The following is a 15,676-nucleotide window of genomic DNA, read 5'->3' on the forward strand; positions in this document are numbered from 1 at the left end:
TTTTCTCACAGCTTGTGAACACTCGACTGATTTTTGTGGGGATGGTATATCATAACCCTTGACATTTGAGTCCTGAATAGTAATGCTCAGAGCCCGCCATTCCGCGTGCAAAGATGGGATTATTTTTCCTCAGGCATTTTACTTTGCCACTCAGGTTCATCTGCCATTTTCTTGGGCTCTCCCTCTGTTTCTTCCAGTACTCGGGTAGTTCTTCACAGCTGGACACTCTAAATAAATTCAGTCTTCTCAGCAAATCTTGTCGCCCTATTGTTCACCCTTTTCCATGTCACACTAGCATACCCTACCTCTACCCTCTTATTCTACACCTGTTCAGTTTCTTTAAAAGCTTTTGGTCAGGAACTTTGTCAAATGTCATTTGGAAATTGCTGCCTACATCAATTGGATCATGTTTACACAAATGCTTGTTGACCTTCTCCTTTGAAGAACTCCACAGATTCCTGAGAACTGGGATTTCTGTTACAGAAGCTATCTCGAATCCTCCCAGGTATATCATATTTTTATGCATCCATTCCACCATGCCACTGTTATTGCCGTTCCTGCTAATCGGCTTGGTGTACACAACAGGCTGGCAGGCCTGGTGGCCCAGCTCTCCCTGGGACCCATTTTAAAAATTGTCATTATATTTGCCACTCGGTCACCGATCAGGCACAAAGCAAAAGGCTACCCACAGCCATCAGTCATCTGGCTATCTGACCTGCCAGTTCCTCTAACAGCTCTTGGGTAATTGTTACCCAGTTCTGGTAACAGGTTAGTATTCATAGGTTAGAAGTAACCCTAACATTGTCTTCAATTTCAGAGATCCTCTGATGATTCCCTCCACAAAGGAGGACTGTGGTGTTGGGGATGTCCCTGGTTTCTTCCACGATGAATGCTAGATACCACAAAACTATTTTTAGGTTGTTAGAAATAGCCTTATCTTGGCTCAGTGTTCTTTCGTGTCTTGATCATCTGTTGGCCTTACAGGCCTCTTGCTCTGATGTGAATAAAGATTTACTGTTGGTTTGGAGTCCTTTGTGAAGTGCCCCTTAAACTCCTTTTAACCCTCAGTTCTGCACTTTCACATTTAATCTGCCAGAGCTTATGATCACTTCTGTTTTCTTCATTTGCCGATAGACATCAGGTTTTCAGATGACACCTTCTTGCTTTTTGTGTCCTCTCCCACCCTGCCATGCAGCCTCACAGCTTTCATTTTGTTCTCTGCAGTTCTGCCATGCCACATTTCTTTCCAAGGATGAAAGGTTGAGGCAGACGAGACTCTGCTCTCACACTCCAGTGTTCACTGCACAGGCGGCCTCATGCCCGTCACGCAGAAGCACAAGAATACTGCCTCAAAGTTTCAAAGACAAGCCCTACTCATCTTAAGGTGGACCTAAATGAGCAGGAAAAAAAATACATGTGCTGTGATGTTCCTGAAAATCTACACAACTCAGGTAGGATTTAAATTTGGGGATGATAGAGGCATATAATCCTTTACAGAAAAGAAAATCACTTTAGACGAAGTGAAATCTCCCTGTCTATGGTGAGCCTGCCACAAACTCTCAGTTTTCCTTCCCTAACTGCTCACATCTGGTGCAGCTCCAGGGCATCTTCAGCAGGAGCAGGATGGACCCAGGCAGAGCCCGATGCACAGCTGCTCTCATCCCACCTGGACAGGACACTCAGAAAGCTCTGGAAGGGAAGGAGGTCTCCAGCATTGGACTGCTAAGCCACAGGGTCAAACCTCCCGCTGAAACGCTATTATTCCGTCATCCAGCGACACGGGGACTGAATATAATGACAGCAGTTATGGAATGTAAGCTTTATCAGGTAGAAGAGTTATTCAGATAAACCTCTGTACTCAGTGAGAGGGAGGAGAAGGCCTTCTCAGGATCTCTCTCATTCTTTGACCAAATAGAAGAAATAAAGGTAGGAGGAGGAGATATTTAGGAAGAGGTCATAATACTTTTGAATTTCAACAAAACCCAGCATTTAAGGGAAGCAAGCAGGTGTATTTGGAAGACAAACATTTAAGCCATATCTTTAGATAGAAAACGAAGTAGGAACGTACGCTGATGTTACCACAGGTTGCCTGTTATCCTCATCAATTTGTGTTTAATTTGAGGGGAAAAAAACCCAACAGCATAAAAGGTTCATTTCTATGTATAGGACTGAATTTCTGGGACACGTAAAACCATAATAACATCTTAAAAAATTAAAAAAATATGTTTAATCACAGTTGAATTTTCACCCATGTTTTCTCTTAGTAGATCATATCAAACTCAAAGGCCTTCAAACTCTTTCTGTCTTTCTCTTCAGTCCTTACAGTATAATGGCTGCTGCTACCAAAAAGCCACAGAGAAATTAAAGAAAGGACACAGCAAGTCCTCTGCCTGTATTTAGGAAATATGAGGACAAATCTTCATGTCACCTTCATAACTGAACCTCCTGCTAAACCGAATTAAGTGTCCTACTGCAAAGTCACTACCGTCATCTAGTTTACTTTTTCAAAAATCAGTTCAGCACTGTCTATGTAACTACATGAGAAGTACACACGTTTAAAGACTATCTGGGAAGGGCTTTGTACACAGACACACACACAAAAGCACATAAATACAAGACCTTTTCAAGTGTAGTTTTCTAGTGTCACTTAGTGTCATAAAGCGGTATCATCATTGCAATATATTTCTGCCTGGTTGTAATCACACAGATCTTTAATGTTAAATATAGTTATTAACCTTGACAATTTTGCTTGTTTTGCCAACCTCTTTTATTTTTCTACCAAACTTCCAATTCTATAGCATTCAACACTTTCTTAAGAATATTGAAGAATGCTTTTGTATAAAAGTCTCCTTCAGAGGTGTAACATTCGTGCCAAAGTAGTTCATCCTGCACTGAAACTTGATGTGAAATAATTCATCCAAGAAGCAAAAATTTAAGAATCAGTGGTGTCTAGGTTTGAGGTACACCATACTTAAAAAAGAAAACAAGTATCGCTGGTTTGTGAATTCTCTGAGCAATTACAAAAAAACTTCTGTTTTTATATAGATGTATATGTGTGTGTGTGCGTGTATTATGCATGTATTTTGAAGTACTAGCAGAAGCTTTTAATGCGAGAAGCTTTTAAGTTCACAGAGTCACAGGATGGTTTGGGTTCAAAGGGACCTTAAAGACCATTTAGTTCCAGCCCCCCTGGCATGGGCAGGGACCGCCCCCCCCCCCAGCCCAGGCTGCTCCCAGCCCCGTCCAGCCTGGCCTTGAGCCCCCCCAGGGACGGGGCACCCACAGCTGCTCCGGGCAGCCTGGGCCAACTCACCACCCTCACTATAAAACATTTATTTTTTAGATCTAATCTAAATCTCCCCTCTTTTAGTTTAAAACCATTGACCCTTGTCCTGTCACTACTGTCCCTGGCATATAGCATCTCTCTGTCTAACTTCCACGAGCAGTAATAACAGCTTTGGGCAGACTCTCAAGAGCAAAGCAGTTTCGACTTGTTTCAAAACGCATTCAGACGATTTGAAGAACTATATTAAAGGAAGGAGATCATGCAGAGTGCGTTTCCGTAACAGTAGTGTTTAAACAATAGAAAGTTTTGAGAAAAAAGTCTCAGTCAAATGAAGTCCCATGACCTCACCTCCTACCCAGTCTTCAGTGCAGAGAGTGCACTGTAACTGGATGACCTTTAACATGCTTCAGTACCTTACAGGACTTCAATGATTTTCATGTTTCCATACCTGGAACATACAAAGTAACTTCGTGCCAATGTTACTCATTCACTTTTCCAAGGCAACTCTGAACGCTCAGAACACAAGCAGAATGCATGTGTTTTACGGGGCCTCCCCCTCCCCATGAAATAAATAGAAACCCCTCCCCCGCTGTGCTGCTCCCACCCGAACCAAGTGGCCAAACATCTGGTGGGAAATACACTGAACATCCAATCTCCTAGTGAGATGAAAGGCGAGCTTCCATATTGCCACTTGACAGAACCATTTTGGCTAGGAATACAGGTGCCAGCTCACGAACGCCTCTGAAACGTTGTTTTAGTAGGTAGGGTACGGAAATTCTTATTTGCACCAAGTACTTTTTTCTCTCCAGTACTTGTGACACAGAGGCAGCATAACGTAACATGAACGAGGAATTAGGATGACTGGCAACAGGAGCAGCGCCCACCCAACTGAGCTGGTCTAAGCAGAAGCTCGGGTTTGAATGACAGCAGTGAAGATGGAAAACACGAGGGTGGTTCTCGTGGGATTAAGACAAAATATCAGTAGGTTCCAGACATTAAATGCTTCTGTCAATACTTCTAATAGCAGGGTATACCTTCTTCCAACTGTTCTACAAATTCTGTTACACTGTATGTGTGATGGGCCTGTCCGTAGGGATAAGGAAGTAGAGAGACAATTTCATTATTGTCTTTCTTCTTGCATATTCACAAATAATCGAGGACTCTGACAAAAAGCAGGCAGAAACTAAGCTAAGGCACATGAATGTGGTTGTAGACCTGCTTCTTTACGAGCTACTGTCAGATACAACTTTTATTCCCCTATAACCGCGTGAGAAATAAGGTGTACCATTTCCATTTTGTTTTTAAAGGATGTCTGTAACGTAAAAATACCTCCGGAAGGCTACTAGACATTAGTTTAAACTCCTCATATTTTCATTGTGGAATACAAGACCATAGTGGAAAAAACCCATGGATGTGGAACTCTTGGAGCATCAGCGTTATTCTTTACCTCTTGCTGGCATGCTTGTAGCATACCATGTCTCCTAATTTCAACCTCCCTACACCTTCCATTCAATAGAAATGAGGACATTTTTCTCCCCCCTAACTAAACTGGACAAAACTAAACTAAAGACTGAGCGTTCACAATGCTCCAGCTTGTTTTCTTTGAACCGTTCTTCATGAAGACTGTGATACTAACCACGATAGTTCCATATGCTTAGAAAAATACACACTATATAAAATTAGAGAAGCATGAGAAGACTGTGGTGGTTGTAAATTCAATTTTTGACAGATACAAAACCAGTAATGACTGAGCTCTTTGCCACGGGCTATACTCACATCAGCATAATGCCCCTTCATATCACAGCGACTGCAGTGTTTATTCCAATAGGCTCTCTCGAGACATTCCCTGAAAAAGTGGCCAGGCAAACAGCAGTTCAAACAAAAACGTGCTGGGCAACTGTTCTGTAGGTGACCTCTCTCTGCACACAGACAACAAGGGGGAACTTTCTGTGAAGAAACAAAAAAAGAATTATGTTAAGTGAGAATGTTTCAAAAGATGAAGAAAAGGAAAAAAAAAAAAATAGAAAGAGGAAACAAAGAGACCACCCCAAGTAAGTGTCTACTGCTTCCTAGGTGTTGCGGAGATGTTATGTTTCACCAAGGAATCAAAGTGAAGGGAGACTACGAATAGAGTAAAACTCAAAGCTGTAACTCTCTAGCCTCCCTGTACTTTCTTGATTTGGACTTTGCATCCGAAGCACTTGTTAAATGCCCAGCACCCATGTTATTTGCTCAGTGAATACAGCAAAAATAACCATTAAACCGGAAAGCGTATTTCACTCAGAGTGGAAGTATTGGGCACTCTGTAGGAACACTTGATTTTTTTATCACGTTTCTTAAAAGTCGAAAACAAACCGGATCATAGGAACATGACGCGCAGTTTGTACCACAACACACTGGACTGGTCTGTAAATATAGTTTGTGCCACAGACCATTGCACTGCCAGCAGGTTTGGGGTGCACCAAAGGCCAGCGGGACACAGCCAGACAGTCGAGCCAACAGCTGAAGGGGTATTTGTTCCATACAGTGCTGTGCTCAGCAACAGACTGGGGGAGGGAGGTTTTCTGACGTTGCTGTTGCTCAGGGGCCTGGCTGGGCAGCAATCTGCTGCGGTGAATGAGTGCTTTTGCATCACGGGGCGGGGGGGGGGGGGGGGGGGGGGGGCGGGGTGTGTCTGCATTTACTATACTGTCTTTCTTTCGACCCTTGAGTTTTTCTTGCTTTTGCCCTCTCCCCCACCTCACAAGTAGTGTGTATGCGAGCAGCCGGCTGGGGGCTTAGCTGCCAGCCAGGGTCAGTCCGCCACAACCACTTGGCTGCATGCCTTGCGACTCACACAAACAAGCACATGCAGCCACAAATACAAAACGCTGAAGACTATTCTAAGGCCGTACCTGTATCTCTTTAAAGCCAATCTTCCCAGTGAGTGAGTGTATCCTCACTCCAAGGGCTTACGTTTCAACTAGATGGGATGCAGTTGCTCGAAGTCTCAGCGTGGGTACCAGCCGAGGGGACTGAGGTTTTTACAGATTCTGTTGTGGGGACTGGTAAATCCAGACTCTCAAGCAATTGCCCCCACTTCTTCACAGTATAGCGACTGATTTTTAAAACTCTAATCCTCGAACAAACTTTCTGTCTGTAATTTTTTACATTATTCCTATCACAGTTCATTATATAGATATCTGCTTTCATTCATTTAGTAAGGGTGATTTCTGGATTGTTGAATGTTGAAAATCCATTTGAAAAACAAGGTACATCTTAAAGTGGTTTTACAATAAGAAAAAAAAATGTTTCTATGTCGTACTTGACCCTCTTTTTGCTCAGTTTATACTCACAGATTGTTTCCTTTTATAAAAACAATAAAAGCAATGACCTCCACAAAACAGACAGCTAGTTTTATGTAGTAAACTGATCTTGTGCAAACTATCCTTCAACTTGGAGCAACTTTTCAATGAAATAACAAACCACTGAAGTAATGCTTGTTACGGCAAGAGCGAAAGAGTACTAGAAAACACAGCTGCAACTTACAAGCAATTTAGGTGTTGCATTTACCTTTGGAGTAGGACAGTTCTTGGACAAATGACCTGGTCTATCACAATTTCTACAGGTAACATTTTTATTGGCTCTGTAGTACCGCATACTGGTATGCCTCAAACTTCCATAGTTGGAGATCTGTGCCTGGTGAGACAAGAAAAAAGCAGCAAATTTATCATTTCAGATTCTGTAGTTTAGTGTTTGTTGGAAATTTGTGAAGGTCACTGCTGGTAGCGTTCAAGTTAGAAATCTAACTTTTTACCAGTTCAATTTACATGTACAAGTTTGAACTGGATAATTCTGTATAAAGGAACCTGCAGAGTCTTGAAGTATAGTCTTGTTCAATGTTCAAATATGCTTCGGGACATTCTTTTTTGCTGTTTAAAATTGCAGTTGTGAAGTTTTGCGTTCCCTTGATTAGTCAAGAGACTTTTACTCACTACGCTACTTCACGATGAACTGACATTTTTCTCAGAATACAAACATAACTAACATTAATTGCAAATATAAGTTACACATTCCCTTGCACACATTAAAGGAAACTTCTTGGACAAAGTACAATGCTATACAAGTCTAGACCAAATCTGCAAGTTGCAATTGTAAAGAAAGATTTAAAAAGGAAAAAGAGGAAAAAACCAGAAGCTGGAAACAACTCTCTCTCTCTCTCTCTCCCAGTGACCTCACACTTCCCTTCTGTGCTGGCAAACAGAATTGAAAATCCAACCTCCAACCTCCGCGGCTTAGTAAACATCGTAATTAAAAAAAAAAAAAACAAACCTGAAATAAAATACTGAAGAAGTGAATGGGAGAGGTACAGAAATACCATTTCTCTTAAAGGGAAGAATTTTTTAACGTTAGCCGATTATGTAAGCTTTACTAAACCTTGGAAAGAGAACTCGAAGGAGTTGGATCTTATAGCTGAAGCGTACTCTTCCTGGACACGATGGCATCCTGCACGAGTACTCCGGGCCACAGCCTAAGAGCATCAGCTCCTAAGCCAACTCCGACCTCCGGGAGGGCAGGAAGGCTACCCACACACAGATGGCTTGTAGTGCTCCCGCGGGGATGGGATTTAGCTCCCACAAAACAATTACTAGTCTCTGAAGAGACTGGGAAGGAGCTGAGGAGGCACTCCTGATTCACGGCACCCTCTTCCCACTCCGTTTGTGTGACTGCTCCAGCGTTCCTGCTGGACAGGAGCTCAGGCTTCACCTGCCTTTGACAGGACACCGCTAAGGATTCCACACCAAAACTACAGATGGATATTTCAATCCCATTGCCCTTGCTCTGCTTGTTAAGAAACGTAAAGAATTATGGAACAATTTGGGTTGTCTGTGTTACCTCTAAGTCTTTATTGCAGATGGACCAGTCCACATCAACTCCTTCTGAAAAACAGAAATAAAATTGATCGCACTTAATTTATGTGAATATTTTTCTATAATATATTCAAATTTATCATCACTGCACTTACTGAAACTGGTAATAGACTCTGAATTGTACTAAAGCAGAGAAACTAGCTCTGTCTTCAGTAAAGGAAAGCTATCAGCCCACTCGGCATCAAATTTGCTTGACCTTAAAACCAGCAGACGTCCAACTCTTGGGTGGACTTCACCTGACACCACCCTCTTGCGCTGCCCCCCAGGGTATAAATTCAGGCAAGGATTTAATTTCTTCAGAGGCAGGGACTCCAAAGCTTCTGTTTCCAGCCATTTGAATTATCTCTGCCTGCACTCATGGGGATGCCTAGCTGCAATCCAGAGCTTGCCAGAGTGGGAGCACATGGAACAAGAAGTTAATGCGCAGCATAAAATATGCTTTTCCTCTTTGCAAATTAGAAAAATCTGTGTCTTCAGCACTGCTTTCTGACTGCTGCATGCCAAAATGACTTTATGCATAACCACGGCAACTAAAGACTGTAAGCTAAGTAACTCTATTTCAAAACAGAGTTTGGTAATGTGCAATAAATCAGGACGACACACTAAATTATCAACTGTCACACCATAACCTTCTCACAGACAGCCTTTGGACTGGCAGAAGTAAAAAGAAAAAATATAAAAGGAAATAAAAAGCAGCGAGCTAAAAGAACAGGGACGCAGTTACAGCTGTTTAAAAATTCTGCATGTCAACACTGTTTACTTCTCTCGCTGTGCAAAGACAGCTGCATCATCTTTTTCATCATTAAAGGAGGATTCATGTCAACAGAGGTGTTCACCTTACCTATACTTTTGCAGTAACCATTACAACCTGTGCACAAATTAATCCCGTGTGTTTGCAGACTTTTTAATGCAAATTGTTCCATCCTGTTCCCACAATCCAAATCTGAAGCATCTATATATGTGTTATTAACACAAATCACAACAACATCAAGATTTACAAATGGTAGAAAAACCAGTAAAAATGTATCCAACTGATTTTGATTGTTACTATTCATTTCCAATGACTAGAAATTAAAATTATACCCTCTATAATGTCATGTCTAACCCTTCATTTATGGAAAAAGTCAGTAATCTCAGCTGAAGTGTGTAATGCAGTATCTGGGTACAAGGTACGTCACTCAAACATGCAAGGGGTGCTTTAGAGCATAATACCTGCTTGCTGCTGTTCTTCATCCAGAATCTGGGGCTAATACTATCTTCTGTAATCTGAAAGCACTCTGAAATGGTTTTATTTTGCTTTTATTTTATTTTACTGGCTAATGCCAATAACACTTAAAAACCATCACAGAGACATAAATAATGAATTAACTAGCCTATTCGTACATCAATTTGAATGATGTGTCGTACCTAAGTCATGGTACACATAGCAACTGCCACGGCACAAACTCCAGTACAAGCCCCCAACACATCCTTCACTCGAGCATCATTCAGGGTGAGAAGCTATGACCCGAACGAGAAGTGGTACCATGCCCGCAGCCCTGGAGACTGCTTCTCCCGGACTCTCAGGTCCCAGCAAAGAGGACGGAAGAGACAGCATTGCATCAGGTCGCTTCGGTGCAAGTGAGTCGTGGGTATGCCCAAGGGAAAATCAGGCCTTTGGTGTCCGGTCATTGCAAGTAAAGAAACGTGCTGACATATTTGAGAGCATTATTTATTACTTGGAAGCCTGTTAGGGAAAGTCATACATGAAGAAAAAATATCTGTAATTCAAAATTCTGCCTTGGCAATCAGTACTGTGAGCGCCATGTTTCACAGAAATGCACGTACAGAATGGTTGGCAGGTTACAGATCAAAATTACCAGCGAATTAACTCCTGTTAATCATTAGGCATGTCCTTCCTGAGGACAAACCAACTAAGTTTCTCTTCTTCACTGTCAAAATCCCCTGCTTCATAGGGGAAAACCGTGATACAAAGATTCAATTATTCCTAATGCTAGAAACTAAAAATGCTCAAAAATAAATACAAGAGCTTTCATTTCTTTTTTTCTGTATAAAAATACTTTTTTTTTTTTTTTTTTAAGTAATGAATTAATATTACTACAAAATATATCTCCACTAAACTTGTTTGGTGACCTAAAAGTTACGTCTAATTCACAACAGATTGCATCAGGCTCTGGTTTTACTCACAAGAAACTATTCAGACTGAAATACGTAGGAAGGGTTACACTTCTGCACCCAACACGAAATCTTGCTTTAGAGACACACAGAAAAATCTCCACCGATTTTCCTCATTGACCACAGCACTAAATCATGAGACGAAGCACAAAACTCTGCTCAAGTTGACAAATACCTCCCCTTCCCCCCAGTTCACTGTACTTATTCGGATGAATTAACTTGTCCAACAGGCACTTCCAGTCTCTGGGTGGCTTGCGGGTTCCCCTGAGCTGGCTTTCTGGCCACTCCACCTTCCCCCAGCCCTGCAGCTGCCCTTTGCTCGTTCTCCAGCGGCAATACCCATCGGCGTGTTGAGGACCCCATTGTACCGCGCTCTCCCTGGTCTGTAGCACCCATAACGTTTGTTTTCACTCCTTAATACTCAGAGGCATGCAGGCGACAGGCCTGGGACCGCTGACTTCAAGAAACTCTTCTTGCAAGGAGACAGTGGTGGCCCAGCTTGCAGCCCTGGGGTGGGCAGGCAGCCAGCACCCCTCAGCACCTTGAGGTGCGCAAGGACGATGCTCTCCCACCCCAAACCCCCAATCAGTAGCCTCAGACCTCCCCCTGGGACTGAGAGGGTGATTTTGGTCAAAGCACAGGCATGAAACACATATGCTAATTACGGAAAGTTTCCGTATTTAGCAAAGACTGGTACAATTAAATCTGCCACCTGATGTTTTCCAAGGCCAAGCCAGTAACTCATTAAATCGTTTCATCCTTTTTTCAGACGTGCACACACACACACACACACACAGAGAGGACAGATTTCTGCCTTAAGAATGGGGCTATGAGCACTTTGTTTTTACTCTTAAGAAAGCAGCAGTTTTAAAAGTATTCAGATAATCTCTGTCAAGACTTTCCTCTTTTTTTTTTCTGTGGAGAAGTTGCACGCTTGAAATTTACATTACTTAAAGGGTCCTGTGAGATTTCACAGTGTATTAATAAAATCCTCCCAGAACATCTTCAGCAAATTTGTGCTTTTATTCTTTCTCATCTTCATTCGTTAAAAGCAATCTCCTTTGTAAGATTACACTAATTCCTATACCTCAACTAAAAAAATACAACTTGTTGTCTAAGTTTCTTGAATTTATACTTTGAAAAAAATGGGTTTTTCAAATTGCAGAACAGGGAAGGAGAGGAGGGGAAGAAGAGGATGCAAAATATCTACAGTTTAGATGTAAATGGAAGCTCTGTGCAAGGTTCTTCCTTTAGCAAGTATTACACTTTGGCTGTCCTGTGCCCCTCTACAACAGGATGAATGATACACAACAGCTTTGCTTTTACTTAAAGAAAAATTTTGAAAGATCATTGAGATTCAGATGTATCCCTCCACCAGCATGAAAATGTAAATTTCCGAGCAGTGCTCATGGCGAAGCCAGATTTAGGACCACTGTTCAATGTGCATTCAAGCCTTCCCTCTTTCATTCCAGAAAGGGAGAAGAGGGGAGGAGGGAGAATGAGGACCAGCAGTCAAACCCTGAAATTACCCGGAGAAACAATCCGTTTCCACAGAACAAAAAACTGACTTAGAATCAACAATAAACTGCTCAGAAGATTTCCTTATATGCCACACCACCAACGATCCCAGCAGCAAGCAGGCTACCCCAGCAAGGCAGAGCACGTCCGGGTGCAGATTTTGACCCCGCCAAAAAGTCACACTTTGCTTATTGGGGCTGGGAGAAAACACGTCCCTGTTTCCCCATGCAAGTTCAGCCTGCCTGCAAGGGTTTATTCCATTACCTCATTTAAAAAACACAGAGAAACGGTAGAGTATGGACATTCAACTTTGAAAATAAACCACTACGTTTTCTTAAAAGGGGAAGGCAAGTCGTGCCACCCCTGCTCCCTTCTAATTGGAAAATACAGGCAGACATGTATTTTATTTAGTTTAGTTTATGATCAATTCAGTGAAACAGGATGCTTCAAGCTGTGACGGTACGATATGTGGCCTGAAGGGCAAACACAATTCAAAGCTGGGCTTTAAAAATTGGATTTTGACTGCTAATTAATATAGCACATTACAGAATAGGGAACCCTAATTACATTCCCCTGTAAGACCTCTGTGGCAAGGACTGTTTCAGACGTATCTCTGAACAATATTTAGCATGTCAGGACACAGCTTCTGCTGCTACTAGAATAACAAATAACATTTTAAAATGATAAGTCTTAAACCCCTAAAAATTATCTAGATCTGTAAGAATTTCACATTGTGACGTTTTGCGTATATCTGAAAAAACTCCTGTTTATGTTTGAACCAAAGTGATTCAAGTCTGACTGTAACATAATTTTCTATAAAGAGTTCCCCGTTTTTCTGTGTTCAAGCAGCCCTTCCTCCAAAATACAAGTAATGGAAGTGTGAAGTCGTACCAACCAAGCAGCGTCCCACAAAAGAAGTCGAGATTGCCTCCCTGCATTAGACTTTGCAAAGCACAGGAATCCAGATTTCTATGCACTAGGATGCACTATACATTCTTCTCTTCTGGGAAGATGTATCCCAAGTACCCATATATATATATATGTGTGTGTGTGTATCTATATACATGCACACGCACGTCACCAGAAGTTTTTGAAGTAAATGACATCTCTCTGCGGGCACTGAAGACTAACTGTGAACTGAAAAGGGAGCTAGTCCTCCTTATCCTGCCTGAAGTTTGTGCCCAAGCCACATCTGGATGCAGCACAGCGCAGGTACAGAGGGCTCCAAAACACATTTGGAGGGAGGGAACCACAGGTCTGAGTGACTCCTCGTGCAACCTGTGGATCTCAGCACACTGTCCGGAGAGACCAGTCACGCACCTGCATCACAGGTTCCTGATTTGTTGCAGTTCCAGCTCCATCCCAACATGGACAACTCCTTGCAGGGTACCCAGGCTAGAAGATGCACACCAGCCACAGTGGATGGAGCCCTCTCTGCAACACCCAGTTACTCAAATTAACTGCTGTGAAGAGGGAATGGAACCAACTGTAGTATTTTTCTTAAGACACTTCTAGGGATTTCTCAGCTTTGCTTTGATGAGGAAAAAGGTGATTTACTTCTGCCTCTCCCCTTGCTACCTAATATGTATATACGTGTGTGTGTGTGTGTATATATATATGTATGTATGTATGTGTGTGCAGTACTATGCACTTCTGCCAGTGAGAAAATACATGCAATACTTAATTTTTAGGAACGTTCATCTGATCCAGCAGGACTTTTTCACAAAATCTGAAAGGTGACAGTGAACAAGCAGCAAAACTCAACCCATTTGAAATGAATTAAAACGTAAGAAGTTGATTGAAGCGAAGGCAGCATCGGCCAAAAGCATACCAGAGTTTAAGAAGAAAAAACCCACACCTCTGAACAGTTCTGCATAAGTGAAAAAAAAAAACAAAAACCAAAAAAAAAAACCAAACCCAACCACCAAACCCCAAGACCTATGAAAGCAACTTTAAGCAAATTTAAGCAGCCATTACCCATGGGAGAAGACAACCGTCATTGCCAAAGAAGGAAAGTCTGATGGCTGGGGGCTCCGACGTGGTACTTATAATCCCTAGGCAGCATGTTTGGCTGGGGCCCGCTGCAGGGCCAGAGCCGCAGTTTTCAAGAAGACGCACAGGTCATGAAGTTTAATACAGATGAATTAGGAGTAACCTAACCAGGCAGAGATGTGTGCTTTTGATATTTAAAGGGCCCACGAAAAAATACAAGAATCACCCAGGTGCTAGCACATCCTGCCTCTTTTTGGTGAATGTCAGGCATTCAGTATTGCATTTCAGCTGTGTCTCTCTTTTCTGCATAGCTGAACTGCTAGACAACTTCTCTAACAATAAATCCTGAACCTTCTCCCAAGTGTATGTCCTTTTGCATCTACCTCAACTCCATTTATTCTTATGGGTATGTATGGGCAAGACGTTTCACGAACTAAGTGGGAATAATGATGTGCAGTGAAAAAGGTGAAAGACAATATGATTCTGTAAATCGTATTCTTGAGGAATATGTATAGCACCAAATTGCTAAAATGCACAGACACAGGTTAAAACAGAAATACATACTCTGTTTTTTCTCTTAGGTAAGTACGCATAATTTTCTGTCTGTTTTCTGTCTCATGCTATAAACACTGCTTCCTTTAGTCTTGACCACTGCTAGTAATGTTAATTCACAAAACTCAGTGGCTCATGATTTTCAAAGCTTAGCGCAACATTTGCAGAACAAAGTAGGTTTTTCTCTCTTTTTGGTGGGTACAAGTATGGGGACCACAGGAACAGTTAAATTCATGGCATGGTTGGTCTACCACACAGTCGGGGGAATTCTTTAAATAGAGCCTGTCACTCTCTTTGCCCATCAATGGGATTTCCTTCTCAAACTGCTGATTCGTTCAGGTACACAACAGAGGAAATTTCAGTTAACCTTTGTTTCACCCCGGGGAAAAATCTGTCTGAAAAGTATAAAATGAATAGATTTAAAAAAAAAAAAAAAAAAAAAAAAAAAGAAGAAGAGGAAAAAAAAAAGAAAGAAAAGCTGCAGGGTCATTATTCCTAGTGTTCACAGCAGTCAAAGTTAAACAGAGAAAAGGAGGCAAACATGAACATTTTATTCCCACCAGAGAATAAGGTGTAACATATGATTTAGAAATTCCGTTGTCTATACTGTGATTTCTAATTTAGAGAAGGAAAGACAGAACACAAATCCTTTGTCCTCACTGGGTGCATCAAGAATTCACTTTTTGACTATTTCCTATATGACTGAAATAGGAATAATTTACTTTGAAGAGAAAGCCTTTTAAACTATTTGATTAAGTTGTCTTAAATACCTTTTGGATTCCAGCAGTCCCTGGTGAAGAGAAAAATAATAAATGCTAACTCAGAATTACCTGTGAAAAAATGCATGAGATAAAATCAAAAGTACAGTCATAAAATAAAGGGAAGCTTCAGGACAGATTACTGCCAAAAATGGCCTTAGACTGTTTTAAGTTAATCACTAAAAAATCACAATTATAATTTCAAAATAGGAATAATAATTTTCTGGTGCGATTCATCTGACAACACGTCCGTACTATTCACTCAGGTATCGAACTGAACGTCACTGCAAACCTCCCCCCAGCCAGTCTGCGAGGGACGACCGCCAGCAGAGCTCGGGCTGGGCGGTCAAGGTCCTGGCGTGGAGGACTAGAGAGGTCTGCATGGGTCTAGCTCCAGGGCAAGTGCTATCCTGAAATTTCTTGGAGGATCAATAGGATGCCAAGAATTGATGCTGGAGTACTGACTCCAACATCACTGAGCCTAT

At 41.8% G+C, this 15,676-nt stretch overlaps 1 protein-coding gene across 4 annotated transcripts in view; it reads right to left on the minus strand.

Moving 5' to 3' along the window:
- LOC130142011 (zinc finger CCHC domain-containing protein 7-like) overlaps positions 1–15,676 on the minus strand; it is a 124,607-nt gene that overhangs the window by 35,881 nt on the left and 73,050 nt on the right. For 3 of the 4 annotated variants that reach the window (XM_056323399.1, XM_056323401.1, XM_056323402.1), the window contains exons 5-7: positions 8,162–8,205; positions 6,839–6,964; positions 5,063–5,233 (exon numbers count right to left, since the gene is read on the minus strand). In XM_056323399.1, coding sequence (XP_056179374.1) covers positions 5,063–5,233; positions 6,839–6,964; positions 8,162–8,205 — 341 coding nt within the window. The remainder of the gene's footprint in view (positions 1–5,062; positions 5,234–6,838; positions 6,965–8,161; positions 8,206–15,676) is intronic. The other variant, XM_056323403.1, reaches the window with a different exon arrangement.

This window comes from Falco biarmicus, chromosome W (assembly GCF_023638135.1).
Source record: "Falco biarmicus isolate bFalBia1 chromosome W, bFalBia1.pri, whole genome shotgun sequence".
NCBI lineage: Eukaryota > Metazoa > Chordata > Aves > Falconiformes > Falconidae > Falco > Falco biarmicus.